This window comes from Eptatretus burgeri, chromosome 7 (assembly GCF_056783735.1).
Source record: "Eptatretus burgeri isolate ZD-2024b chromosome 7, Ebu_testis_v1, whole genome shotgun sequence".
NCBI classification, from domain to species: Eukaryota; Metazoa; Chordata; class Myxini; order Myxiniformes; family Myxinidae; genus Eptatretus; species Eptatretus burgeri.
The window spans coordinates 39,083,185-39,109,687 of NC_140967.1; the positions used below are offsets into that span (position 1 = coordinate 39,083,185).

Sequence of the window (26,503 nt, forward strand, 5' to 3'; positions counted from 1 at the left end):
TTGAAACAGCGTTCTTTGAAAGAGGACTTAAAGTGGGTAATTAGTGAAATTCAATTAAAAAATGTACCAAGCCAGAAAATACAAAATGTCGATCTATACTTGATGCCTTCACAGCTAAAACAAACGTGGCGAACACCTGGTCATATTGACCTTATTGATTTTTAGCTCGCCTGTTCGAAGAACAGAGAGCTATAGCGATACCCCCGGCGTGAGCATGAAAATGTTAATTTTTTTGTATTACGGAAAAACTCCTCGACGGATTTCGACGAAACTTGGTGGGGGGTGAGGTATGGTCCAAGGATCATGCCATTAGATTTTGGACTTAGTAACCCCCGCCACTACAAAAAAAAATTGTTAGAGAAAAATTTTTTTTTTTGCATTTCTACATGTTTTAAGTGTTTTCCACCCCCCCCCCCCCAAAAAAAAATTGTTGGAGAAAAAAAAATTTTTGCAACTTTTTTTTCAACAAAATTTCGATTTCTTTTTTTTTGCATTTCTACATGTTTTAAGTGATTTCCAACCCCCCCCCCCCAAAAAAAATGTTGGAGAAAAGAACTATAACTGTCAGCACTGTTGACATCATATTTAATGAATAAGATAGAAGGTTCACTTGAGTGACCCAGGAGTATTGGCGGCGGAGGTTTTGCACTTTCCCAAGTGCTCCCCCTCTAGTTTCCTTTCTAATGTTTTTATCTACCACACTATTTTTTATACGCCCGATATATATATATATATATATATATATATATATATATATATATATATATATATATATATATATATATATATATATATATATTGGGGCGTATTATGTGATACCGGTCGTCCGTCCGTCTGCCTGTCTGTCCGTCCGTTCCTGTCCGCACTCTAACTCCCAAAGTTTTCAACTTTGACGTTTCATATTTGGTACATAGGTACAGACTGTGGAGCCGTTGTGTCACGACATACCTTTGTCATCTAAAGTGGTTGCCATGGCAACCGGGATGCTGTTTTCCATCCGTTCCTGTCCGCAGTCTGTACCTATGCACCAAATATGAAATGTGAAAGTTGAAAACTTTGGGAGTTAGGGAGACGAACATACGTTCGTCATCTAAAGTGGTTGTCATAGCAACCAGGATGCTGTTTTCCATCCGTTCCTGTCGGCACTCTAACTCCAAAAGTTTTCAACTTTCACGTTTCATATTTGGTACATAGGTACAGACTGCGGAGACGTGTGTTGCGACATACGTTCGTCATCTAAAGTGTTGCCATGACAACCAGGATGCTGTTTTCCATGTAGTAGCACAATTCTGTATATACCTTCTTGTTAGGGCATATATTGTGCTCACTTGCGCTCTTGTTACTGATTACAATATACAAATACATATATTGCTTTATAATTATACTTCACTGCAATGCTTTATAAAAAAATATTAATTATTAGACTCGTCTTTTAAAAACAATAAATGTATAAACAGGCGAGCATTAGGTGGCTTTGACACCAACTCTGGTTTAATATGCATCGATGTCGAAGCGAGAGGTGTATTCCAAATGGAGTTCACACAAAGCGATCCTTGCACATTTTCAGTGGAAGACATACCTCCCAAAGCATCCACTGCACGGCACCATGGGACCCAACAAAGGCAGAAACGTATGTCTAATCGATGTGAGATTGAAAGCACGTGTACTTTTCTCCAAAACGAACGATGAAGCAGGTTGGTAAGCACTCGCCAAGTGGCTTAAGCATTCAAGCAAGCACTCCAACAAAACAGCCGATATGAAACGGCTCGCTTGGCACACAATTGGCAATCACCGAACCGTCATATTAAACATACAACTCCCGGAGACGACAGAAATATCACATATGTCCAAATTTGACAAATGAACACTTTTCTCAGAGTCAGAACTGGTTGTAAATTCGATTCTGGAGCTTAAATTTTGTAATTTGTTTTAGTTACTCGTGGTGAACGCGTATGGGGAAATGAAATAAAACAACGAACACTGGCTGACGTCTCTGGGCGTTTATAAGCATTGTGATGCACCCAGCGATTCATAGCTATGATGAACAGCTTGTTACAAGTTGCGGCCTGCTCCACATCAAGTCAGAGTAAGGTTGAGAAGGTCAAAAAAGATGGCGGCTTCAGACCCCAGCGAGGTTACCCAGGAAACGACTTAAGACCCCAGACAGTGAGGTGGCCGAGGATCGCTTGATGAAGGGCATAATTAAATTAGGCCGTTAATTACGTTCAAAAGAGGTGTTTTAATTAACGCAAACACCCAATTTTCACTCTTACACTTCCTTGGGGTTTTCTTGGTATGCCTGCAAAGTTTCAGGCTGCTAGGTTTCATGGTTTTGGAGTTATGGACACACACACACACACACACACACACACACACACACACACACACACACACACACACACACACACACACACACACACACACACACACACACACACACACACACACACACACACACACACACACACAACGCCTTTTATTGGTATCGATTTATTTTAAAGGCGTTAATACTATGTGAACAATAAAATGACAGATTCCCAGAGAAATGGTACACTTTCTGAAGCTTCATAGTCTCTCCAGAACACCAACAGAGAACAAAAGACAAGATATTTCAATACTCTGTGCATCTATATGATGAGATATTAGAGGGACATTAAACCAATAAACCTCATCAAGCTTAAATTTTGTGATTTTTCCTCTTTCGTTAACAATAGGCTAGACAACTCCAATTACATTGTGCAGTGGATTTGACGGTTGGCATTAGGTTGTATGCCTGGTGTTGGCTTAATGGTTAGGGTGGTGGGCTTGGGATCCTTGGATCCTGAGTTCAAATCCTGCTCGGCTGTTGAATTAATACCAGGTGGGGTTGACTCTGCTTGTCATCCTTCTGTGGTCGGCAAAATGAGTGTCAGCATGCTGGTATACTGTGTCTGAATGATGACCCGTCCAGAATTGTGTCTTATCGCCTCGGAGACTGCATCGGCAGCACCAACGCTCTGCACAGAGTATGGTCCCAATGGATGGATGGACTCCATTTTTGCACTTTAACAGTTTAATATCAAAATTTAACAATGGGAGCCAATACTCTTTACAGAGCATGGGAGCGTTTACGTCTGGTCACAAAACGTTTCAAGGCCAGTACCAATACTGGACATAGACGGTTACTCGATCACAGTTGATGATATAATTAAAATATATTGGGATGACTAATTAAACAGATTTAATGCATTGCGGTCAAATAGCAAATGACTGATTTCACTCTTCTTTATATTGTGTGCAGGTAACATAAGACTCCATTTATCAATGCAATAAGGCAAGATATTTAAGGGTGAACAGTGAAGTGTGTGCTGTGCATTGATCAAAATAAGAGAAAGGTAACACAGTGGAAAGCAATCAACAATAAGACTTTAAGTCATGCCTCAGACAGAGGTAGTTCCAGCTGTACATGGTCATCTTGCTTGTTGACAGGAGGCTGCAATGCAGTGTCCAATAGCAAAATGCCGTTGAGGTCTTTCCTGCAGCCCACTGCATAGCCGTCTGTAAACACTACCTTGTCTACTCCAGGCAGGTAGTGGCAAGAAATCTGCTGCCCTGGCTTTGCTAAGCAGTGCAAATAGGAGAGGGAGAAAGGGAGAAAGAGAAGGCACATCATTTTCAAACGTTATTCATTACATTCAACCTGAAACAATAAAATTGATGAAAAAAAAATCAACATTTATAATTATTTAATGGTAAAATACATATGTAACCCAACTTTTTTGTGGAGTACTGTACTCCAGAAAGAATCATGAGACACCAAGCAGAATCTACTCGAACAGGAATGTACAAAATGGTCATTAAACATTCATTTCAATGGCTTTTACCAATCAATAACGAGTATAAAAAGCTCCGAGTACAAACAAAGACCAACAAGGTTTGCACAGTGAACAGTGTTGCTCGTCAACTACACATCAAAATAAAAACGTACAATTAGACAAGGTTTAGCCTGGTGTTGGCTCAGTGATCAGGGTGGCTGGCTTAGGATCTTCAGGTCCCAAGTTCGAGCCCCGTTGGCTGCTGAATTAACACCAGGTAGGGTTGACTTAGCACGTCATCCTTCCGACATCGGCAAAATGAGTACCAGTGTACTGGTAGAGGGGCACAGCAATAGCGGCACAGCCGCCATTCCAAGAAACGACAGCTACCCAGCAGCCAAGCTGCCATACGCAAGAACAGAACAGAACAGACACGGTTTTCCGCGTGCCGAGCAAATACTGACAAACATTTATGAATTTCATACTCTATGCCAAAAATGCTTTTCAAACATCACTCAGAGGCTGCCAAAACAGCCAAAGTGAAACATATTATCAAAGTTCTCCAACACTTAGGGTCACCTTCATTCCCATTGAAAATGAATAATTTAGGATTGAACAAGGTAATCCAGAAGCATTTATCTAATTTAGATGCGAGAAGAACATTACATTTACTCAGTTAATGAAATACATACAAGTTTTAGTTCAAATGTTTGTCACAAGAAGAAGCAATAGTACAGATGAAATCAAGAACATTATCAACGTTTAGTTGTGCTCGGTAAACAAGGAAATACAGATTATTACAAGGACCATCCCAAAAGTTTGTCACCCTGACTTGGTACCGACATAGACATAGTTACACTGACAAACCTATCAAATCGTGTCACATAATTCTACGTATCTCAGTGCTCTCCAATGCATTTTGCCCGGCAATCAACAAACTTTCAAACCTAAACGCAGACACCTTCCTTCTGGAATGTTCTTCGCACAGTAGACGTGCCTGTGTGTTGAAAGAGTTGCATAAATTTACTCAGCATTTAATGTGCATTTTTATTTAATAAGGGAATTTTTCAAAGAGAATGCATTTCCACAAATTAAAAGGAGAGAGAAGACAACGGTGCACCATCGCAAATACAAATGCTTCCCACCCAAGGCGAAGTTGAAAGATGGCAAAAGGTTCTACCATGATTGACCCAATGTCAAATTTTTAGTTAAATTTGTCTTATCCATTTTCTCCACTGTGACCATAAATCGCCCACCCCCCGGGGCATGAGGGGCATTCCATGTCAAGTGTACACACCATCCCGACACTAACACCTCATTTTTGCCATATGTTGGTCATTTATTCACTTCGGTGAAAAAAAACTCAATATACCAACTTTTAGACCTGTGGGCCCACCGGGGCCCATTTTAGGGGCCCCCCAAATTTGGGCGCCACCGGCTGCCCCACAATCTTCCAGAGGCCATATCACAGGTTGTAGTGGTCCGATTTGGCTGATCTTGGTATCAAAATGCTCGTAAAAGCGAGATCTTTCGAATCGCGTAAAGTAAAATCACTCTGAAACAGCAATTCAAAAAGTTATAGTTTGGGGCGCCCTTTGACCTTGGGCCCCCACTCCCCAACGAAACCGATGGTCCCAATTTTTGTGTGTGAGAATACCCCCTTCATAGACTCCAACACCTCAGCATAAATGAAAATGGGATCTCAAAGGGTTCAAGTGTGATGATGGTTTTATTGTTCGGAGACTCGGCTGCTGGACACAATATTTGAACACAAGATTTCCAATACACTATAGATCAGTATATTGCACATAAATTTTCCACATGCACATGCAGGAACTGGAAGCGATACTAGTATGAGTACGAGTTTTTCCTAGCATATTATAGTCAAGATTCTTTGCCAACCAATGTTTTATTTGACAGCTGCGTTTCTTTTTTACTGATTGTGGAGGTTCTACCTGTAGCAGTTTTTGCTTCTACGGAAAGAAGTACATCAGAAATGTCGAAAATGCAGTGATCTTCAATGTCAGGAAAAAATAAACTATTTGTGGGCCCATTTGGATGAAGAAAATTCACTTTCACTTCATGAGTGTCCTGAAAGGCTTCCATGATGCAGGCAAGCCACCATTTTCCATCATAGTGCACTGTGACATAACCTGAGAGTTTCCCGTTAAAAGTTGGTGTAGATTTTGAAATAGCTGACTCGATACAGTGTTCCTCAATAAAGGTTGAATTCGCGTACTTGAAGAGCAGTTTCAGAAATAGGGATGAAAGCATGAAGTTTTTGAGTTCCGGCTATGATTTTGGCCGTTTTTAACCTTTCTTCCAGATTTCGTTGTTCCACGTGATACGCCTCTTGGATCCCGTAACCGAACTTCATTTCATTCAAACCATTTTCAGCAAAGGCGAAAAGATCTTTTGGAGAAATGATTTCACTGTCGTAAGGTCTACGCAGGCTCTCACGTGTTGCTTCTCGTTTGACTGTACCTCCCACGCCATCTGAAGGGCCCTTGCCATGACTTGTGGCAAAAAAATGCCATTCTGCATCAATACCATACTCTGATTTGTGACGACATAGGTTTATGAAGGCTTTGCAATTCTTATATTGGCCAGCGCAACCGTCTGAGAAATAGTAAAATTTATTTACATTTCCAAAGCTGGATTTCAAGTGTTCAATGAGCATTCTTTGGAAGAGATGGACTGAGACAACGTCGTGAGTATTGCATTCTGATATAATCGTGAATGAATCGTGGTTTAATTTGCTATCGTCCGATTTGAAATGGTAAACGCAAGGGTGAATTGTCGCTTGAGAGCAGTTCCAATGGAATCCTTGGGCCGCATCCTGTATGACAAACGAATAGTTCCAGCTCTGAGAAGTCTCCAATAATGACAAATTCTCCTTCACCGATTTCGTCTTACTTATTTTTCAGAAACTGAGATTGGGCCTTGGCAATGAAGTTGTGTCTCACTAATTTCACCGCACGTTCACAGAATTGATTAATGAATTCTTCCAAAGGCAGGACCATGGAGCTCAGTTCAGATCTGTCGGTGGATGTTCACCGTCTAAACTGAATTTCATCAATATCCTCTAGTTCATAAGCACTCAGTAGCTCGGTTTTGAAGTCTTCAATTGTTGGGCAACTTTCACAAGTTCTGAAATAACATGCCGGTTGTGCTGGGTTACAAACTATGCATGATATCACATGATGATAGCAAGGAAGTTCAGCTATCTGTGGCATTTTGGAACCAAACATCATGAGTTTCACATTTTGATGTATCGTACATACACACATACAGTGTGTACCGCCTGAACCGGCCAGGACACACTCCGAGGGACGGAGCATGGTGAACTTCGCGAATCCAACTTTCAAGCCAGGGTTCTTCTCTTTGAATTTCTGAAACAGATCCTTGAGATTGTTTAGTACCAGGCGCTTTTGAATCGTCTTTTCCATGTTCATTCCTGACCACCACACTGTCCTTTTTTCCCAGCATTATTCAGCTGACTTCATCACTTCGGTAAAATTCGGTTACGGCGGATTTCACTTCGTCAGGCAATATTTTACCCTGTTTGGGATTTGGAGACGATAGCATACCATTTTCTTTCTCTAAATTTTTGGCTTGCACAGCCATTCTTTGGGAGCAACTGAATTCACTCATCATCCCTCTGATGCTCATATTCCTAGCAAATATTGTCAGTATACGTATTTGCTCTGAACGGCTCGAAACAACGTATTTTTCTTTCAGGCTTTTGATCACCTCTGGCATGCAGTTTTCATCACATTTTGATGCTGTATTTTGTTTTCTCTGCAGTGCTTGATCCAGCAACTAGTTCTAATTTCTTTCGCACAGAATCTTCCACTTTACTTCGCTTTTCAGGAATGTTCCCTGGGTTCCTTTCCGCCTTTCGTTTGTCGAATGGGCTTTCGCCTATGATCGATAACGACTGGTTTAATAGGTCAACTTCTGCTTCTCGCTCAAAAGCCTCCTCGTCCTCATCTGTCGAAATAGATTCTGCAATGCCTTCGATAGTACCTTCTGATGATAATTTCGAACTGGTCGAAGATGATTTTTCAATACGCTCTGGTGACAATTGAGAAAGTTTTTTTTCTGCACAAAGTACAAAGTCTGTCATCTTTTTTCACCTTTGAAGAAAATTTCATCAACATATCATTTGACACATTGCGAAGATCTTTTCGTTGTTTCGTTTTATGGCAGCTGAACGGATCACAACAGTATTTTCGGAACTCCTTTCGATCTTCAGTCGCCTTGCTTACTGCAAAATATGCAAAAACTGAGATTAGCCCATTTATAACTTAATTTGATGATGGTTATACAAAAAATGTACACTTAAAAATCAATAGACACAATATGCAGAATAATTTTTCACAAGTGATGCAATATATATATATATATATATATATATATATATATATATATATATATATATATATATATATATATATATACAATAGTCCAGAGATGATGATTGTCAATTTCAGACATAAAGTTGCTGGTGACATCATTGGAACGATGACGGAAAACGTCGCCCAATGTCGAATCAAGAATTAGTGATATGTGGACCCCAAACAATATAACCATTATCACACTTGAACCCATTGAGATCCCATTTTCATTTATGCTGAGGTGTTGGAGTATATGAAGGGGTATTCTCACAAGAAAAAATCAGGATCATCAGTTTGGCTGGGGAGCGGGGGCCCAAGGTCAAAGGACGCCCCAAACTATAACTTTTTGAATCACTGTTTCGGAGTGATTTTACTTTTTGCGATTCGAAAGATCTCGCTTTTACGAGCATTTTGATACCAAGATCATCCAAATCGGACCACTATATTTTGAAGACTGGAAACCTATTTGGCAACACACACACACACACACACACACACACACACACACACACACACACACACACACACACACACACACACACACACACACACACACACACACACACACACACACACACACACACCAACAACCTGTGATATGGCCACTGGAAGATTGTGGGTCAACCAGGGGTGCCCAAATTTGGGGGGGGGGCTAAAATGGGCCCTCAGGTCTGAAAATTGACACATAATGTTTTACTGTGGATACAAACACTTGCACGAAAAAAAGAGTGAAATCTGAGACAATGTGTCAAAATTTCGCTTAAAAATGTGTACACTTGACATGGAACGCCCCATGAACCAAGGATCAAATCCCCCCAAAAATTGTTTAATACATATTTCATGTGTCTCTCAATGTTGATTTCAAAATGTTTTAAAATGTCCCCATAATTGCGCTTGATATTCGATACTTTGACCCCCCACCCCAACCAATCCCCCACCACAAGGGGTGACACTAAAAATTATACCGCTCTCGCATCTTCTTGCCATGTGTTGATCAGATCTACCAAGTTTGGGAAATTTCTGCACAACCGTTTAAGAGGAGATAGCGTGACGGATGGACAGACAGATGGACGTGATTACAACATACCCCCGTTTTTTTGAAAAGCATGGGGATAGTAAGAGTTTGGATTGCCTGCTTTGTTGAAGCGATGTTCCATGGCCCCACACTTTTGGTACAAGATGCAATAATTGTATTTCCCGAAAAAAAAATTACACTGAAAGAGAGCGAGTTATTACCCCCCCCCTGCTTTAATAACGGGGGGGGAGAAAAAGAGGGGGGATATTGTTCGTCAGCTCCATCTGTCTGTCCGTCCGTCATACTATCTCATCCTAACCAGTTGAGCAGAAAGTCACCAATCTTGTTATGATCACCACATGGCAAGAAGGTGCAAGAGCAGTATCAGTTTTGGCCTTGCCCCTTGGAGTGGGGTCAAAAGATCAAATACCAAAAAAAAATGCCATTACGGGGACATTTTAAAACATGTCCTGATATTCTAAGCTCACATGGCATGGGATGGAAACATAACCTATTTAAGGGATATTAAAGTGACTAGTGTGTTTATTTAAGCAACTTTTTGAGTCACGTTTTGGGATAAGACATTGACTCATTGGGGTCATGCAAAAAAAGACTCCCAAAAGTTTAGTTAGACTCGGAGGAGCGGGTACTCTTTTGATTCAAATTTCAGGAAGATATTTGTGTACCATCAGACCTTTGCTAACCCTGGAGTGGATGGGGGGGGGGCTTCTTTTCTGAAGCCCCTATTCAGATCTGGCTCATGAACAACGACCTTTCACTCAATAAGGTACAAAAAGCGTGCCAGAACTTTGAGGATGACCCTCACAGATGTGTATGATGGCCCCCATCTCAGCATTCCAGAATACCTTAATCCACTTCCAATGAAAAAAAATGTGGAACAAATAATAGGTTAAGGCCACAGCAAAATATGCAGATCAACAGAATGTTTACAGCAGACCTTTGTGCAAACACACTACTTATCAATTCAACCCAAAATGAACTTACTTTAAATGAACTTCAAACATGAACTTACTCTGCAAAGCTCTCAACAATTCTTGAATGTTCAAAATTGCTTCTCAGTGAAGTGAAAACTTTAGGATTTATTTCTTCTTCTTTCATCTGGAGCACATTGGCTGAAGGTGTGTCTGTGTTGCTGATGCAAAGCCCTCCTCTGCAGGTTAAATGTGCCTTTTTAGTGCGAGCAGGTGGAAAAAAGAAACTTGCTGGGAAAGCCGACTGAACCTGCCCTGGCATCGATAGCTCAAGGGTCACGAACGGGTTCGCCTGGCCCACGGACTAGGCCGCAGACCAATAGCAAGTGAGAGAGGAGGGGAGGGGCGTGGAGGGTCATTAATGACACCCAGGGGATGAAGGACGGAGCAAGGGCAGAAGCACCAGGAGAAGCCTGAATGCTCTTGAGGAGAGCTGTGCGATTTGCTTGCTCCTGCCACACCAAGAGCCACACCCTGTTCGCACCAGAGCCACACCCTCTCCTCTGGCTAGACGATGGAAGTGATGGAATGTTTCCCTACTAGAGCGGCTAGGACCTTGCCCATTCTGCAGTGCCCTGCCGGACACCGTACGGAGTGAATGATTGGGCCTTCAGGCATATAAATAATTAAGGCCTACATTTTTTCGTTGATTTTGGGGGTGCGTATGATTAGGTAGAGGGTTAAGGGATTTATTTATTACATATGCATTTTGCTGCATTACTTCCTTCTATTTCCTCTCCCCGTGCCATTTGTATAATAAACCTGATTTAGTCTGGGGTGAATTCTGCTAGTGCTGTTGGCTTCATTTGGTGGCTCCATGGAGTCCCGTTAAGGGATTGTTTGGTTGTGATCCACACCGCAAGTAAGATCGCGTCACGTGGCTCAAGTTGCTCAGCCTAAATTAGATCGGTCACGTGACGCCTATTTGCACAGCACTGGGCTGCTTCAAGACTTCCAATATGCATGGTAGCGCGATCGTTAGACGCAGATCTGGCAGGGAGGTTTTGAGGCGGTCGACTGTTACGGTCGCTTTCACGTGACCCTCCGGATTATAACAGGGAGACCGGAACGATGGGCGGCTGCAACAATACAGAGCGTCAGCTTAACCCTGGAGTCAATTACAAAATGTACTTTCATTTTTCCTGTCAACCAGGAGTTTTCACGAAGGAGTAACTTAACGGATCCATCAAGAAATCAGCCAACAACAAAGCAGCTGGTCGAGATAGCATACCAGGAGTCTGGAAAAGTAGAGCCTCAGATAATCCTCTGCTTAAAACTTGCAATATCCGCCTTGATGGAGATAAGCAAAGCATCTGGTTAAAGACAAAAAGTGCAAGAATACCTAACCCTAAAAAAAAGTGATCTGAGTCGACCAAAAAAATTACAGAAGCATCAGTCAACGCTCGTAACAGCTAAAATATTCAACAAAATGGCATTGAATTGCATAAATATGTACATCGATCCGATTTCCAGGAAGAATCAAAATGGTTTTAGACAAAATTGATCAATGCTCTCCAGATCCTCTCACTCCGATGCATAATTGAAGGCATCGAGGCAAAACATCTACAGGCTGTCATGAAATTTATAGACTTTAAAAAATGTTTCGATTCAATCCATAGTGAAAAAAAATGTTCACAATCTTGAAAACATGTTGAGTACCAGAATCAACAGTGAAAGCGATCTCTGCACTTTACATTGACACGATGATGAAGGTTATCTCACGAGAACGGGAGACACTTGTTTAACATTCTGGCAGGAGTACTACAAGGTGACACTATCTCCTTTTATATTCTTTATTGTATTAGATTACGTAATGAGAACTGATATTGGTGAAGAGCTTGATGAATTAGGTTTCACAACTGCGAAACACACGAGTCGACGTCACAAAGCACAAAACATTCGTGACTTAGATTTAGATTTCACAGATGACATTGCCTGAATACCCAACTCTCTTGATGCTGTCCGAGAGTTACTCAGCAGAATAGAATCCTCCACAAAAACTGCTGGCCTGCGCATAAATGCAGATCAGACAAAGTGTATGACGTTCAATGTTAACGGAGAAGTTGAAACTCGCCGGCAACAATATCCTTGAAAATGTATATAATTACGAGTATCTTGGATCCCATATGAAGAGTGGTGAACAGGACTTTAAAGTGAGAAAGGCCCGAACACAAGACGTTTCAATCCCTGTCTGATGTACCATACTCTTCACAGAGCATCGGTGTCACCGAAGCGGTTTCCTAAGCAACGGTTATACTGGGTAGTTTGCTGTTGCCTTCCCAGCAGTCGTTAGGGCGGAAATTTGGAACTTGCCCATGGTACCAGCGGTAGCTCGCTTACTCTCCACAAAGGACACCTTGAGGTATTTCACGTCCAACAACTAATGCCGGCAGACGGGACGCCCATTTAACGTCCATCGGAGGAACGGCACACTCATCGATGAATCATCCTGCCTATGAAACACTGGGATGAGTTTATAGATGGGCCAAGATTCGAACCCAGGCTGGACAGCTTGGAGGTGAGTGTGCACACCTCTAGGCCATCCTGCCAACCCAAGGCACTTCAATAATGATGGAAATCAGAATTGACACGAAATCTCAAAACACAATTATTCTTCAAAGCAACAGACAAGAGTATTCTCCTTTACGGAGGTGAGCCTTGGATACTCAATAAAGCACGTGAAAACGGACAAGAAATATTCGTTGGAAACAACATGACTTCAACAGAGATCAATATGGTAAGCCACCACAGGTTTTTGACCGTTTAAGGGAGGGCAGACTCAGATTTGTTGTAAACTTATAGAAGCAAACATGAAATTGTGTCGCAACTCACACTCTGGTCGCCAAGTCATGGGACGAGATCTCGCGGTCAACCAGCTCTTACTCGGAACGGGCCACAGGGCTTAAGAAAGAAGAGTTACCAAGGAATATGGAACCGAAGACTGATGTGCACGCGGAAACCTCAAACATATCCGACGTTGATCGACCCGATGACGATTTCCTTTCAAGAAATACGAGGCCATACTGATAAAGACATTTGTGCGTGATATGGAATTCAAATATTTGACTTTAATGATTCACGTGGAGTGCACTCCAGGAATTCTGCCAAAGGTATTGTCACCTATACAGCCCCACGCCACAACCAAAAACCACAATTGAGGTGGGCCGTCAACACATGCTGCAGCGCTCCATGGAATAACCAAGCGGTCTTGCTACTCATGAGCGAAAGGCGAACGGAACGGCGGTCCACGCTTCGGAGTGATCAAATACCAGGCCGGTGCTCAAACTGCGATTAGCACAATGTAATCCTCCAAGGATACACAAAGCAGCCCAATTGTAATGTGACACGAGGCTGAAAAAATATTACGTGCAGATAAACTGCTTAAGGTAATAAATAATAAACCAAGCCAAAAGTAAGGAAAAAATGGTACGAATCCCAGCACGTTAGCCAATCACATAATGGGGGTGCTGTGGGACATCAGCAGGCTGTGGGATGGTCCAGTGTCAGGACGAACTCATTCAGGAATGAGCCAGTGGCGAGTGAAACGGCCAGAGAAGGGTCCAACTACCTGAGCATGCCAGAGCCGGAGAGAGCGCGTCAGCGACACACGGACAGAGAGAGCTTGCCGTCACAGCAATCTAAAGAGACGATTTACCTACCGGAGTGAAAGGACTCGCCTTCAAGATCCTCATTTGACCTCACTTGTAATGTGGGAACTACTCGCAGCACTTGCAATGCAAAGTACACACTGAAAAGGTACAAAGGAGGAGCGACCAAACTCGTCCCTGATGTACGCCGGCCGAGACATCACAAGAGGCTCGGTGAGTTGGATTTGCATCCAATATTGCACATGGATCCAGAATTGTCAACATGGATCCAGAGCACCTTTATATTCCAAGACGTGACTCAACGACAAGGGGGCACTCTCTTAAGTTCTTCAAAGGAAGGAGTCGCTTGTAACTTCAGAGCAAGTTCTGCAGTCGAGCAAGAACAGTCTTCCGCAGCAAGTTGGAGAAGCTACCTCGGTCCGGTCGGATAAAATTAACTTGGAAAACACTGCTGGTGGGAAGGACTTGACCTTCACTGGAGCTTCACGAACGTACACACATTGAGTTCTTCTGAAGCAGAGTCGGTGGTTCGAACACGGCCACGACCAAGTCATCCGAAAGACTTGACGGTACACGCCCCTTCCTTTATTGACACTCAGCATTTTAAAAAGGACAGATGACGGACAAACAACCGCTGGTTGCCTTCCATTTTTCAGGCTGATGCACCCAACGGACTCCTGCGTTGACGTTCCTTGAAAGGGAACTCATATTAAACTACAGGAAACGACCTCCTAACCCACATGAGCAGAGGAAACTACCTCGCACATGACAATGAACAGGATGACGACGATGGCTCCAAACACGGCGCCACTCCCCCTCACCAATCGATGTCCACGGTACGTGCGGGAGTCCAATCGTGCAGGGTGCCGCAGGACTGTCAGCAATCCGAGCTCTTCCCACCAAAAACGACTCCACCCTCCCTCACCAAGAAGTCCCGGGTTAGAATCTCCCAGGCGGCTATTTTCGCCGGCCCACGTGCTGTCTCACTCACCTGGCCTTCACCTCTCCAGCTACTAAAGGTGACAACACAGCGTCACCAGTGTGACCACTCCTTGGCTTTTTTTCACAAGATCTTGGCTATTCGTTGTTCACGTTGGCGTCTTGGTTTTCTTGGCGTAACATAGGTTTTCTATTATCATCGCTTTTCTGAAACCTTGTGAATTATTGGCTTGTTTCATTGGCTCACCTTGGCATTTATGAAAATGAGGAGTGGTCACACTGAGCGGCGCACACAAACATAACAAGTTAGTGTGTAGCGGTGAAAACAACCCGCCATCTCATCAGGAGCCGGCATATCTGCGGTCACGTGTATTGTCGGGGAAACTGTGGGAACACATCCGTATCACCTGTTTGGAAACATTACTGTAATTAACACCACATCGGAATTTAATATCACTGGGGGGGGGCAAGAACAGTTTGCTAGCGGGAGGGGGGGCAAGAACAGTTTGCTGGCGGGAGGGGGGCAAGAACAGTTTGCTGGCAGGAGGGGGGCAAGAACAGTTTGCTGGAGGGAGGGGGCAAGAACAGTTTGCTGGAGGGAGGGGGCAAGAACAGTTTGCTGGAGGGAGAGGGGCAAGAACAGTTTGCTGGAGGGAGGGGGGCAAGAACAGTTTGCTGGAGGGAGGGGGCAAGAACAGTTTGCTGGTGGGAGGGGGGCAAGAACAGTTTGCTGGAGGGAGGGGGCAAGAAGTTTGCTGGAGGGAGGGAGAGAGGGGGGCAAGAACAGTTTGCAGGAAAGAGGGGGCAAGAACAGTTTGCTGGTGGGAGAAGGGGGCAAGAACAATTTGCTGGAGGGAGAAGGGGGCAAGAACAGTTTGCTGGTGGGAGAAGGGGGCAAGAACAATTTGCTGGAGGGAGAAGGGGGCAAGAACAATTTGCTGGAGGGAGAAGGGGGCAAGAACAATTTGCTGGAGGGAGAAGGGGGCAAGAACAGTTTGCTGGAGGGAGGGGGAGGGAGGGGGGCAAGAACAGTTTGCTGGAGGGAGGGGGAGGGAGGGGGGCAAGAACAGTTTGCTGGAGGGAGGGGGCAAGAACAGTTTGCTGGAGGGAGGGGGCAAGAACAGTTTGCTGGAGGGAGGGGTGGCAAGAACAGTTTGCTGGAGGGAGGGGTGGCAAGAACCGTTTCCTGGAGGGAGGGGTGGCAAGAACCGTTTCCTGGAGGGAGGGGGCAAGAACAGTTTGCTGGAGGGAGGGGGCAAGAACAGTTTGCTGGAGGGAGGGGGCAAGAACAGTTTGCTGGAGGGAGGGGGGCAAGAACAGTTTGCTGGCAGGAGGGGGAAAGAACAGTTTGCTGGAGGGAGGGGGCAAGAACAGTTTGCTGGAGGGAGGGGGAAAGAACAGTTTGCTGGCAGGAGGGGGCAAGAACAGTTTGCTGGAGGGAGGGGGAAAGAACAGTTTGCTGGAGGGAGGGGGAAAGAACAGTTTGCTGGAGGGAGGGGGCAAGAACAGTTTGCTGGAGGGGGGCAAGAATAGTTTGCTGGAGGGAGGGCGGGCAAGAACAGTTTGCTGGAGGGAGGGTGGGCAAGAACAGTTTGGTGGAGGGAGGGGTGGCAAGAACCGTTTCCTGGAGGGAGGGGGGAAAGAACAGTTTGCTGGAGGGAGGGGGGCAAGAACAGTTTGCTGGAGGGAGAAGGGGGCAAGAACAGTTTACTGGAGGGAGGGGGGCAAGAACAGTTTGCTGGAGGGAGGGGGGCAAGAACAGTCTGCTGGAGGGAGGGGGGGCAAGAACAGTTTGCAGAAAGAAGGAGAGGCAAGAATTGTTTGCTGGAGGGAGGGGGAGGGGGGGCAAACACAGCCCCAGTTTAAATCGACTCCAGGTGCTTTGGTGGCAGAATACAAGAAGTTCGCCTGTGGATTGTGCGATGGTGGATTCAATGTTGGCGGAAAGGAATCCGTTGTCGTCGTCTGAGCTTATTCCGAGAGGATTTGAAAAACAAGTGGCGAGGAAAGTAAAGCAGATTAGTCAGTAAACGCGAGAATGTGTGAAGTAAACGTGGAGGGCGGGAACGAGGACCATTTCATGTAGAATAGGCGCCCCGTGTGAGGGAAAACGATCCAGGCCCGTGTGAGACGAGACTCGGGCTTCATCGGGAGAGCGAATGGAGACGATGGTGGTGGAACGAGTCACGTGATAACCACAAGCTGTAAGGATAACCGAGGCCACGGCACATCGACCGAGGGAAAAGCGGAAGGAGGGTGCAAGCACGGAAACGGCCCGTGGCTCACCGGCCAATGAGGACAGCTGCAGCATGGTTCCAGACGTGCCGTCGATCACTTTTACGGTCGCCTTGTCCGTCACGGCAAGTACGGCGTTCAAAGCCGGATGGTATGCCAGGCTGCGCAGGCCTTCCTCGCAGCGCAAGCAGCCATCGGCGCTCACCAGCCATCCCGCAGCCGCCATGACGACTCGAATGACAGGGAGAGGGGGAACCCCTGACCCTGACGTCACTTCCGGCAGCGAAACGCGGTTTTTTTTCTCATCTCTGTTTACTTCATTCGTTAAATAATTAATATCAGATTAATGGACGCAGTTATAAAGGTTTTAAAATTTGCATTCCTAAATACGTTAAGTATAAACTTTTCAATGTACTTTATATTCACGAGGTGGAAGGCCAGCCTCGACAGAAAATTCACGAATATACATCGACAATTGATGGTGTATTTATTTTTGTTGTCGCTTCAAGTTTTATCATCGAGTTTTCCCTTTGCCGACTGTTCAAAGCGAAGTTTTATACAATAAGACGTTGGTTGCCTCAAATATACACGACGGCAAAATCTAATTATTGTTAATTATAACGTACGGTAATAATAAAAGGAATTACCAATGTATAATATGCCGATAATGACAATGTAAGAGTGCACCGTGAATCCGAATCCGTGCCCGAGTTCATAATAATAATTGAGGTGAAATAATATTATTTCCATTATAAGTGGAATTAAATAATTGCACGCGGTCCCAATTGGAAAACGAGGTGTGAAGCTCGAGGCCCGATGGACGAGGTGGGGAGGAGGGTGTTCCTCCTCCTCCTCCTCCTCCTCCTCCTCTTCTTCTTCGTTTTTCACCCACTGAACCGCCGGGACCGAATGAGTTGGGAACTGCACGTTGTACTCGGGATGTGCACGAGAGTTCGGGAGTAAATAAATAATTAATGGGTGTGGGGGAAGACCCCGACGTTGTCGATGTGAACGTGGAGGGGAGCGCGCCCCCTCCCGGTGGAAGAGAGTGTTACAAGTCACTCAGAACGCGCCCATTCTGGGGGAGTTAGGGTTTGGGTTCTTTTTTTTCTATACCTTGTCGAGGCTCATATGAGAGCGAACACACAACGCACATCATGGGGGACATGAGACAAGAGGGGAGGAAGTGGGAGGGACAAAACAGTGGGGAACAGAGACATGAGGAGATCTGTGGAAGGGAGAGGGATGGGACGGGGAACATGGGGAATAGAAGATGGACATTACAGGGACTTTCAGGAAGGAAAGCAGGGAATTTGAAGGAAGTGGGTTTGGAGTGGATTAACGGGGTAGAAAAGATCAAGGATTTGGATGGGGGATGATAAGAGGTGGTGGTGAACAGCTGTTTTGAAGGCCTGAAGGGAAGAATGGGAATGAATAGAGTGAAGGAGTTCATTCCAAAGGCGGGAAAAAAGAGGAATGAAAGAGTGTAAGTGAGCAGTGATTCGTGATTTTGGTAGTTTTAGCAGAAGGGGGTTGTTGGCGGACCTTGAGCGCCCTGTGGAAATATGGGGACAAATCCCAGAGAGAGCAGGGGGGGTGAGGCCGGAGAGGAGATGGTAGAAGACAGAAAGACCACCGACCAACCTGCGGTGATTGAGTGAGAGGCCCAAAGACTCAGCCTCATTGCGGGAGATGCCGATGATCCGAAATGCCTTGGTTTCCACAGCGTGAAGCCGAGAAAGGTGGGAGGCAGGAGCACCAGCCCAGAGGGGAGAGCAGTACTCCATCAGGCTACGGACGAAAGCTTTGTAAGTGGTCAGGAGCTCAGGGGGGGCTGAGGAAGGACTTTGCACGACAGAGGATTCCCAGTCGGCGACTGGTTTTGCAGGTGAGGTTTGAAATGTGGCTTTCCCAGAAAATGTCATGGCAGATAGTGAGACCCAGAAGCTTGAATGAAAGGACTTCTTCCAGAGGATTGTTGAGAAAGTGGATGGGGGGGTTCTAAACAGTCCTCTCGGAGAGACATAGTGAGAGTGTGAGATTTGTCTGGATTGAAAGACATGTTCCACGTGTTGGACCAGTTTGTGATTTTGTCCAGATCTGCAGTGAGCGAAGAAGCTGCTGCTTGCCGGTCTGAGGGATGACAGATGGTACGGCAGAGGAAGTGATGGAAGTCATCAGCAAAGAGAAATAGAGGATTTTCCAGAGAGTCCGAGAGATCATGGATGAAAACCAGAAAAAGAACAGGGCCCAGAACGCTACCTTGAGGAACTCCAGCCTGGACAGGAAGAGGGGATGAAAGAACTCCATTTAGGGCCACACATTGACTGCGACAGGAGAGGAAGTCTGCGAGCCATGAGTGGAGATGGCCTTGAATACCATGGGAAGAGAGTTTGGTGAGTAGTGCAGGGTGCCAGACTGTGTCAAAAGCACGTGATATGTCCAAGGATACAGCTCGGATTTCCTGTCTGGCATTGAGGACCTCCATCCATTGATGGGAGAGCAGAAGCAGCATATCCAGGGTAGAGTGACCTGGTCTGAAACCAAATTGATGATCGGAAATCAAGCCATTGGAGAAGAGGAAGGATTTAATGTCTGAAGCGATGATGGATTCCATCACCTTGCTGATGATGGGGAGAAGGCTGATTGGTCTGTAGTTACAGGGATCTGGTTTTGCACCTTTTTACGCAGGGCAGTGATGTTAGCAGATTTCCAAGCAGATGGCAGATGACCTTGGGCAAATGAGAGGGTGAATAGAACAGAGAGAGGGTGAGCAAGAGCAGAAGAGCAGGTTTTTAGGAGAATGTGTGAAGTAAACACGGTCAACATAATGTCAACAAATGTCTTCGCTATAATGTCAATAAATAAATACCTCCCTCCGTTTGGTAACCCCCCAAAAGTAAAACTATTACTTGCCCGTCCCCCGTGCAGCGGGAGATGGGTTTAGTCTCTACAATTCTTTATTTCACCGTTAATATCACAGAACCTTTGTTTTTGATTCAGAACTTAATATTTCATTTTAAATTCGAAAAAAAAAGAAATGACAATGACAACATTATTGACACTCTCGACTTGATATTTGGTAGCACAGCCTATGGACAAAATAACTACAGTCAAGCACTTCCTATGGCCATGGACGAGCTTCCTACACCTCTCTACTAGCAGTTTGGCCCACTCTTCTTGTGCAAACTGCTCCAGTTCTCCCAGATTTGAAGGGTACCTTCTCCCAACTGCTGTTTTCAGATCTCCCCACGGGTGTTCAATGGGATTTCGATCTGGACTCAGTGCTGGCCACTTCAGAACGGTCCAGCGTTTTGTCTTGTACCATTCCTGGGTGCTTTTTGAAGTGTGTTTGGGGTCATTGTCCTGCTGCAAGACCCATGACTTTCAACGGAGACCCAGTTTTCTGACACTGGATTGACCATTGCACTCCAAAATGCCTTGATAATCTCCTAATTTCATGATGCCATGCACACATTCAAAGCACCCAGTACCAGAGGCAGCACAGCAACCCCAAAACATCACTGAACCTCCTCCATGTTTGACTGTAGGGAAGGTGTTCTTTTCTTTGAAGGCTTCATCTTGTTTTCTGTAAACATAGAGATGACATGCTTTACCAAAAAGCTCTAATTTGGTTTCATCTGTCCACAGGACATTCTCCCAGAAGGATTTCGGCTTGATCATGTGTGTTTTGGCAAACTCCAGTCAGGCTTTCTTATGTGTCTCTCTCTCTTGGCAGAGGGGTCCTCCTGGGTCTCCTCCCAGAGAACCCCCTTTCATTGACTTGGTGATGGATGGTGTGAGTTGAAACTGTCCTACCTTATGTCTGAAGGTCAGCTTGGATCTGTTTGGCAGTTGATCGAGGTGCTTTCTCCACCATTAGAACGATCCTTCGTTGCAATCTTCAATGAAATTTTATCTTACGGCCACATCCAGCGTGGTTGGCTACAGTGCCATGGGCTTTAAACTTCCTGATAACATTGCGGACGGTGGACACAGGAACATCAAGGTCTCTGGAGATGGACTTGTAGCCTTGAGATTGTCCATGCTTGGCGACAATCTTGTGTCTGACCTCCTCAGACAATTCTCTAGTTTTCTTTCTTTTCTCCATGCTCATTGCGGTACACACAGTGACACACAACAGCAGAACGACTCCTTTTCTCTGTTCATAATGGTTGAATGAGTGATTTTTATATTGCAGGCTCCTGTAACTCACCACAGGTGAGTTCATTTCTAAAGTAAAGGAGAATCACCTGATGGAAATCTAATTCTTTCTAACAACTTGTCAAAGGTTCCAATAATATTGTCTGAGCCATTTTAGGATATCTGTGTGCAATAAGCTAAGATTTAATAATTTTTTCAGGTTTTTTTTGCTTTGTTCCACTGCAAACCAAAGAAATACATATGTGGATACCAAAATATATTTTTTTAATTTCAACAATTTCCTCGAAGAAATGGTACATTATTTGCAAAAAGTGCAGGGTGCAAATATTTTAGGCCACGATTGTGTATCTCTTGACATGTTGCCTTGTATTTTTATTTTTCACAATTGTTGGGACTGTATTCGTTGCTGTTTTGGTTTCATATGCGACTCCTTCTATTCATAGCTATCTTTGGAAATTTTTTGTAAAATGTGTTAGCGATATCTTTTCTGGCTTGCTGTCTTCATGTTTGTGTACAAATTTGATTCGGTAGTCTGTTGAAGGAGGAGGGTTGGTGTCAGCCAAGGCATCTGGCTGTCAAAATCCCATTTCGCTGAAACGTATGGCATGCGGATCATGAGGAATGCGGAGCCCCGTACGCGACATGCAGAAACATCACCCGGTTTCTGTGAAAACTTGGCAAGGGCAAACCGTATAAAGAGTACATGTGGTTACAGAATCGAGCACAACTGAGAAGGAGTGAGGTGTGGGTAGCTACATTGAATGTGGGAAGTATGATTGGGAGAGGCAGAGAGATTGCTGATGTGATGGAGAGGAGGGTACAGATTGTGTGTGTGTGTGTGTGCAGGAAACAAAGTAGAGGGGAAACGAGGCGACAGACATAGGGGGCGGCTTCAAATTTTGTTGCAGTGGTGGAGATGGAGATGGGAGCAGAAAACGGTGTTGGTATCATATTGGATAAGGACTTTCAGGAAAAAGTGGTGGAGGTGGAGAGAGTAAGTGACAGAGTTTATGAGCATGAGGTTCGATGTCGGTGGACAAGTGATCAATATGATCAGTGCTTATGCCCCTCACGTTGGATGCCAAGGTGGTGAGAAGGATGCATTTTGGAAAGAGATGGATAGAGTGATGACAAAGGTAACCAGGGCAGAAAGAATCGTGGTTGGTGGTGATTTCAATGGACGTGCTGGTGAGGCAAATAGATGTGCAGAGAGAGTGCAAGGTCATTTTGGAATAGCAAAGAGAAGCAAAGGAGAGCAGCTCATTGATTTTGCTGTTGCATATGATATGGCAATAGCAAATACATTTTTACATTAAAGATAAGAACATCAGATCATATATAAGAGCGGAGGTAACGTTTCACCGATAGAGTACATTTTGTGTAGAAGGGTTAAGTGGAAGGAGGTCAAAGACTGTAAGGTCATACCTGCTGATGTCGTAACACCGCAGCATTGAAAGTTGGTCTTCGATATGGTTATCAAGGGAGTGAAACGATGTAAGCAATAACGAACACCAAAGGTGAGGAGGTGGAAACTGGGAGACAAGGAGTAGATGGAAGTGTTTGCTGAAGGAGTCTTTAGAGGGATGAGAGCAGAGGAAGTATGAAAAGGGAGTTCAGGGTGGGAGAAGATTTAAAATGAGATCAGGATGGCTGGAAAAGAGATTTTTGGAATGACAACAGGTAAACATAAAGGTAATAAGGAGACCTGGTGGTGGGATATGGAAGTACATGAGGCGAATCAGGAGAAAAAGGAAGTGAAAAATAAGTGCAATGAGGTCAATGACCAACAGAGTTGAGATGAGTTTAGGATAGCAAATAAGAAAGTAAAGAAAGTGGTGGCAAAAGCAAAGGCACAAGCTTGCAGAAGGATTATTTGGACACAGAGGAGGGATGGAAGAATATCTTGAGAATTGTAAAAGTCAGAGACAGTGTATCCAGAGATATCTCACATATAAGAATGATCAAAATGAGGACAACACAGTGCTGAGAGATGATGTGGAGATAAAGAAGAGATGGAAGCCATTCTTTGAGAAACTAGTAAATGAAGATAACCCAATAAACCAGAGAAGAGAACCTGCTGCAAACCAAGGGATAACAATAACCATCCATGAGGAGGAGGTGGGGAGAGCATTAGCAAGAATGAAACATGGTAAGGCAGTCAGGCCTGATGGGACACCTGTTGAATTGTGGAAAGCGTTGGGTGTACGAGGGTGTTTTCTTGCTACAGCTGTTCAGGAACATTTATGAAGCAGAGGAAATGCCAAATGAGCGGAGAAAGTATATTGGTCCTCATTTACAAACATAAAAGGAGATGTGCAATTGTGCAACAACTACGGAGGCATCAAATTGATGTCACACATTATCAAGATCTGGGAAAGAATTATTGAGAGAAGATTGAGGAAGTGATTTTCGAAGAAGAGTAATTTAGATTTATTTTTTTTCCAGACAAGAAGACTGTGGACATGATTTCTGCCCTTAGACAAGTGGTTCAAAAATGTACATAAGGACAGAAGGATCTACATTTGGTGTTTATTGATTTGGAAAAGGCCTTTGATAGATTGCCGCAACAAGAGATGTGGAACGATTTGAGAGAGAGATCCGTGCAAGAGAAACATGTGAAGCTGATCCAGGATATGTATAAGGGGTGTTCTACACAAGTGAGAAGCAGTGTTGGAGTGACGGAGAGTTTCAAGGTGGAAGTCAGTGCACATCAAGGCTCTGCATTGAGCCCATTTCTTTGTTCTTATGATGGATGTTCTGACAGCTGATGTGAGAACACAAGCACCATGGAGCAAACTGTTTGCAAGTGACATAGTATTGAGTGCTGAAACTAAGGGAGAAGTAGAATTGAAATTGGAAGAATGGAGGAAGGCATTGGAAGATCAGGGCTTGATTGGTCGGTCAAAGACGGAGTACACGAGATGTACAATGAGTAGAGAAGAGGGAGAGGGAAATGGAGTGGCGATGCAAGGGGAAAAGGTCGAGGTGCAGAAGTTGAAGTCTTTGTATGATTATAATGTTGGGGAAAAGATTAGATGTGACTGAGATGAGGATGCTGAGGGGTTGTGTGGTGTAACACAAGAAGACTGCGTGGGAAATGAATACATCAGAGGAACTGTGAAGGTGGTTGAAGCATCTAAGAAGGTACAGGGAAGTAGATCGAGATGGTATGGGCATGTGATGAGAAGGAATGAGAAGTATGTGGGTAGAAGGATGACGAGAATGATACCACCCAGAAAGAGACGGCGGGGAAGACCGAAGAGGAAATAGCGTTATTGTGTGGAAGCGGACAAGAAGGAGAAAGGCATGGATAAAGAATGGGTACACAGTACAGGACGATCGACTGAAATGGTGGAGCGGGATCCATGGCAGCGACCTCACTTGAAGTGGGTAATAACGCTGCAGAAGAAGTCTGTTGAACTTTTCACGTCTCAGACAACCCAACAGTTGTCACTCTGCACTTGGCTGAGCTCCATCAGGCCGCTGTCTCCTTTTCGTCTCAGCAGGTACATTCTTGGGATGCAATGATTTTTGTAGAACATTTTGTTGATCATGAAGTTTCTTCCTTTTGATGTGTAGTTTATTGATTTCTGTTTGTGGCCAGTTTATTATTCCGAAGCTGTGTTGGAATATTGGTATTGCTAGTTGGTTGATGGCTTTGATTTTGTTTCTTGAGATATGTATGTATGTATATATATATATATATATATATATATATATATATATATATATATATATATATATATATATATATATATATATATATATATGTATATTTTTTTCAGGATCAGCCTCGTTCTACGCTAGTATTCTTTGGTAATTGTTTTGCGCATCTGTTTGTGACATATTTGGTGGCACTCTTCTACTCCGAGGTCTTTTTATAATGCTTTGTAGTCTAGATCCTGTATTTTTGTATCTAAGTCCATTTTCATGTTGTCCGTTTTGTTGTTCAACCTAATTGTATGTACTAGTACGGGCCCGTAGGTGCGTGCCCGTAGGTGAGTGCCAGTATGTGCAGCCTCTCTCTCTCTCAAACCTCGAAAAGGCACATCCGCGGGTCCCCAGCAATATTCCTGGCAAGTTTCAATCGTGCAAAAGAAATAATAAAAAATAAATAAATAAACATTAATTGTGACGTCAAAGCACCGTGTCTTGTCATTGGTCGACAGATAAATGGCCGTAACTTGGGAACCGCTTATCCGATTAATATCAAACCTTGAAAAGCACATCCGCGGGGCCCCAGCAATATTCCTGGCAAGTTTCAATCAGATCGGACTGTCGATCGTGCAAAAAAATTAATAAATAAATATTAATTGTGACGTCATAGCACCGTGTCTTGTCATTGGTCGACAGATAAATGGCCGTAACTTGGGAACCACTCGTCCGATCGATATCAAACCTCGAAAAGGCACATCCGCGGGTCCCCGGCAATATTCCTGGCAAGTTTCAATCCGATCGGACCGGCGGTCGTTGAGAAACGGAGGTCGCAGACAGACAGACAGACAGACACACACACACACACACAGATTGCTGGAATTATAGATAGATGTGCACTTGGCACACTTATCGAGGCCAAATTTCCAACAAACATTTATGAGAACACGAAGAACACTACTTAATAAAGTTTACATTCCTTTTTTTGTTTTTAAGCAGTTGTTTTCATCAAGTTCGGTTCGAGTACAAAGCGGACGATGACGGGCTTTGCATTTTGGGATGTTTTCAAATTTTGAAATTTGAAAAAGGAAATTAATTTGAAAAGGTGATTTTCGTTTTTTGTTTGAAAACTTCCCAGTTTGACTTAAAATAGTGCAGTTTACAATCGATGAAAAAAAAAAAATTCAGATGAAAGGTTTACTCGTGCATAGACTGTAGGAACTCCAACCTGTGATCTCCCCTTTATTAAACAAATAACTCAGGATCATGGAGGAGTTTGTACATCAATCACATGCAGGAGAAAGACGTTAATGTACTTTTCCATGAATTATAAGGACTTTAATAGACAATACACATTGTATGATAGGATTTGCATGTGGCTTTACAGACATCGTGTAACAGGAGGGTGAGATAGGAACACAGACAGGAGGAGATTGGGACCATACTCTTTGCAGAGCATTGGTGCTGCTTAAGCAGTCTCCTTGGCTATTGGACACAATCCTGGACGGGTCGCCACTCAGACACAGTATACCAGCATGCTGGCACTCATTTTGCCGACCTCGAAAGGATGACAGGCCGAGTTAACCCCACCTGGTATTAATTCAACAGCTCAGCAGGATTTCAACTCAGGACCCTAGGATCCAAAGCCCACCACTCTAACCATTAAGCCAAAACCAAGTATAATAGACTTTTGACTTTTGCT

The 26,503-nt window shown here is 44.1% G+C and overlaps 1 protein-coding gene across 11 annotated transcripts in view; it reads right to left on the reverse strand.

Moving 5' to 3' along the window:
• BIRC6 (baculoviral IAP repeat containing 6) overlaps nt 1–17,245 on the reverse strand; it is a 443,632-nt gene extending 426,387 nt beyond the window's left edge. For all 11 annotated transcript variants that reach the window (XM_085888090.1, XM_085888088.1, XM_085888086.1 and 8 more), the window contains exons 1-2: nt 17,035–17,245; nt 3,419–3,600 (exon numbers count right to left, since the gene is read on the reverse strand). In XM_085888090.1, the coding sequence (XP_085744216.1) occupies nt 3,419–3,600; nt 17,035–17,209 (357 nt within the window). In that variant the 5' untranslated portion in view covers nt 17,210–17,245. The remainder of the gene's footprint in view (nt 1–3,418; nt 3,601–17,034) is intronic.
• Nucleotides 17,246–26,503: the final 9,258 nt, after the last annotated feature.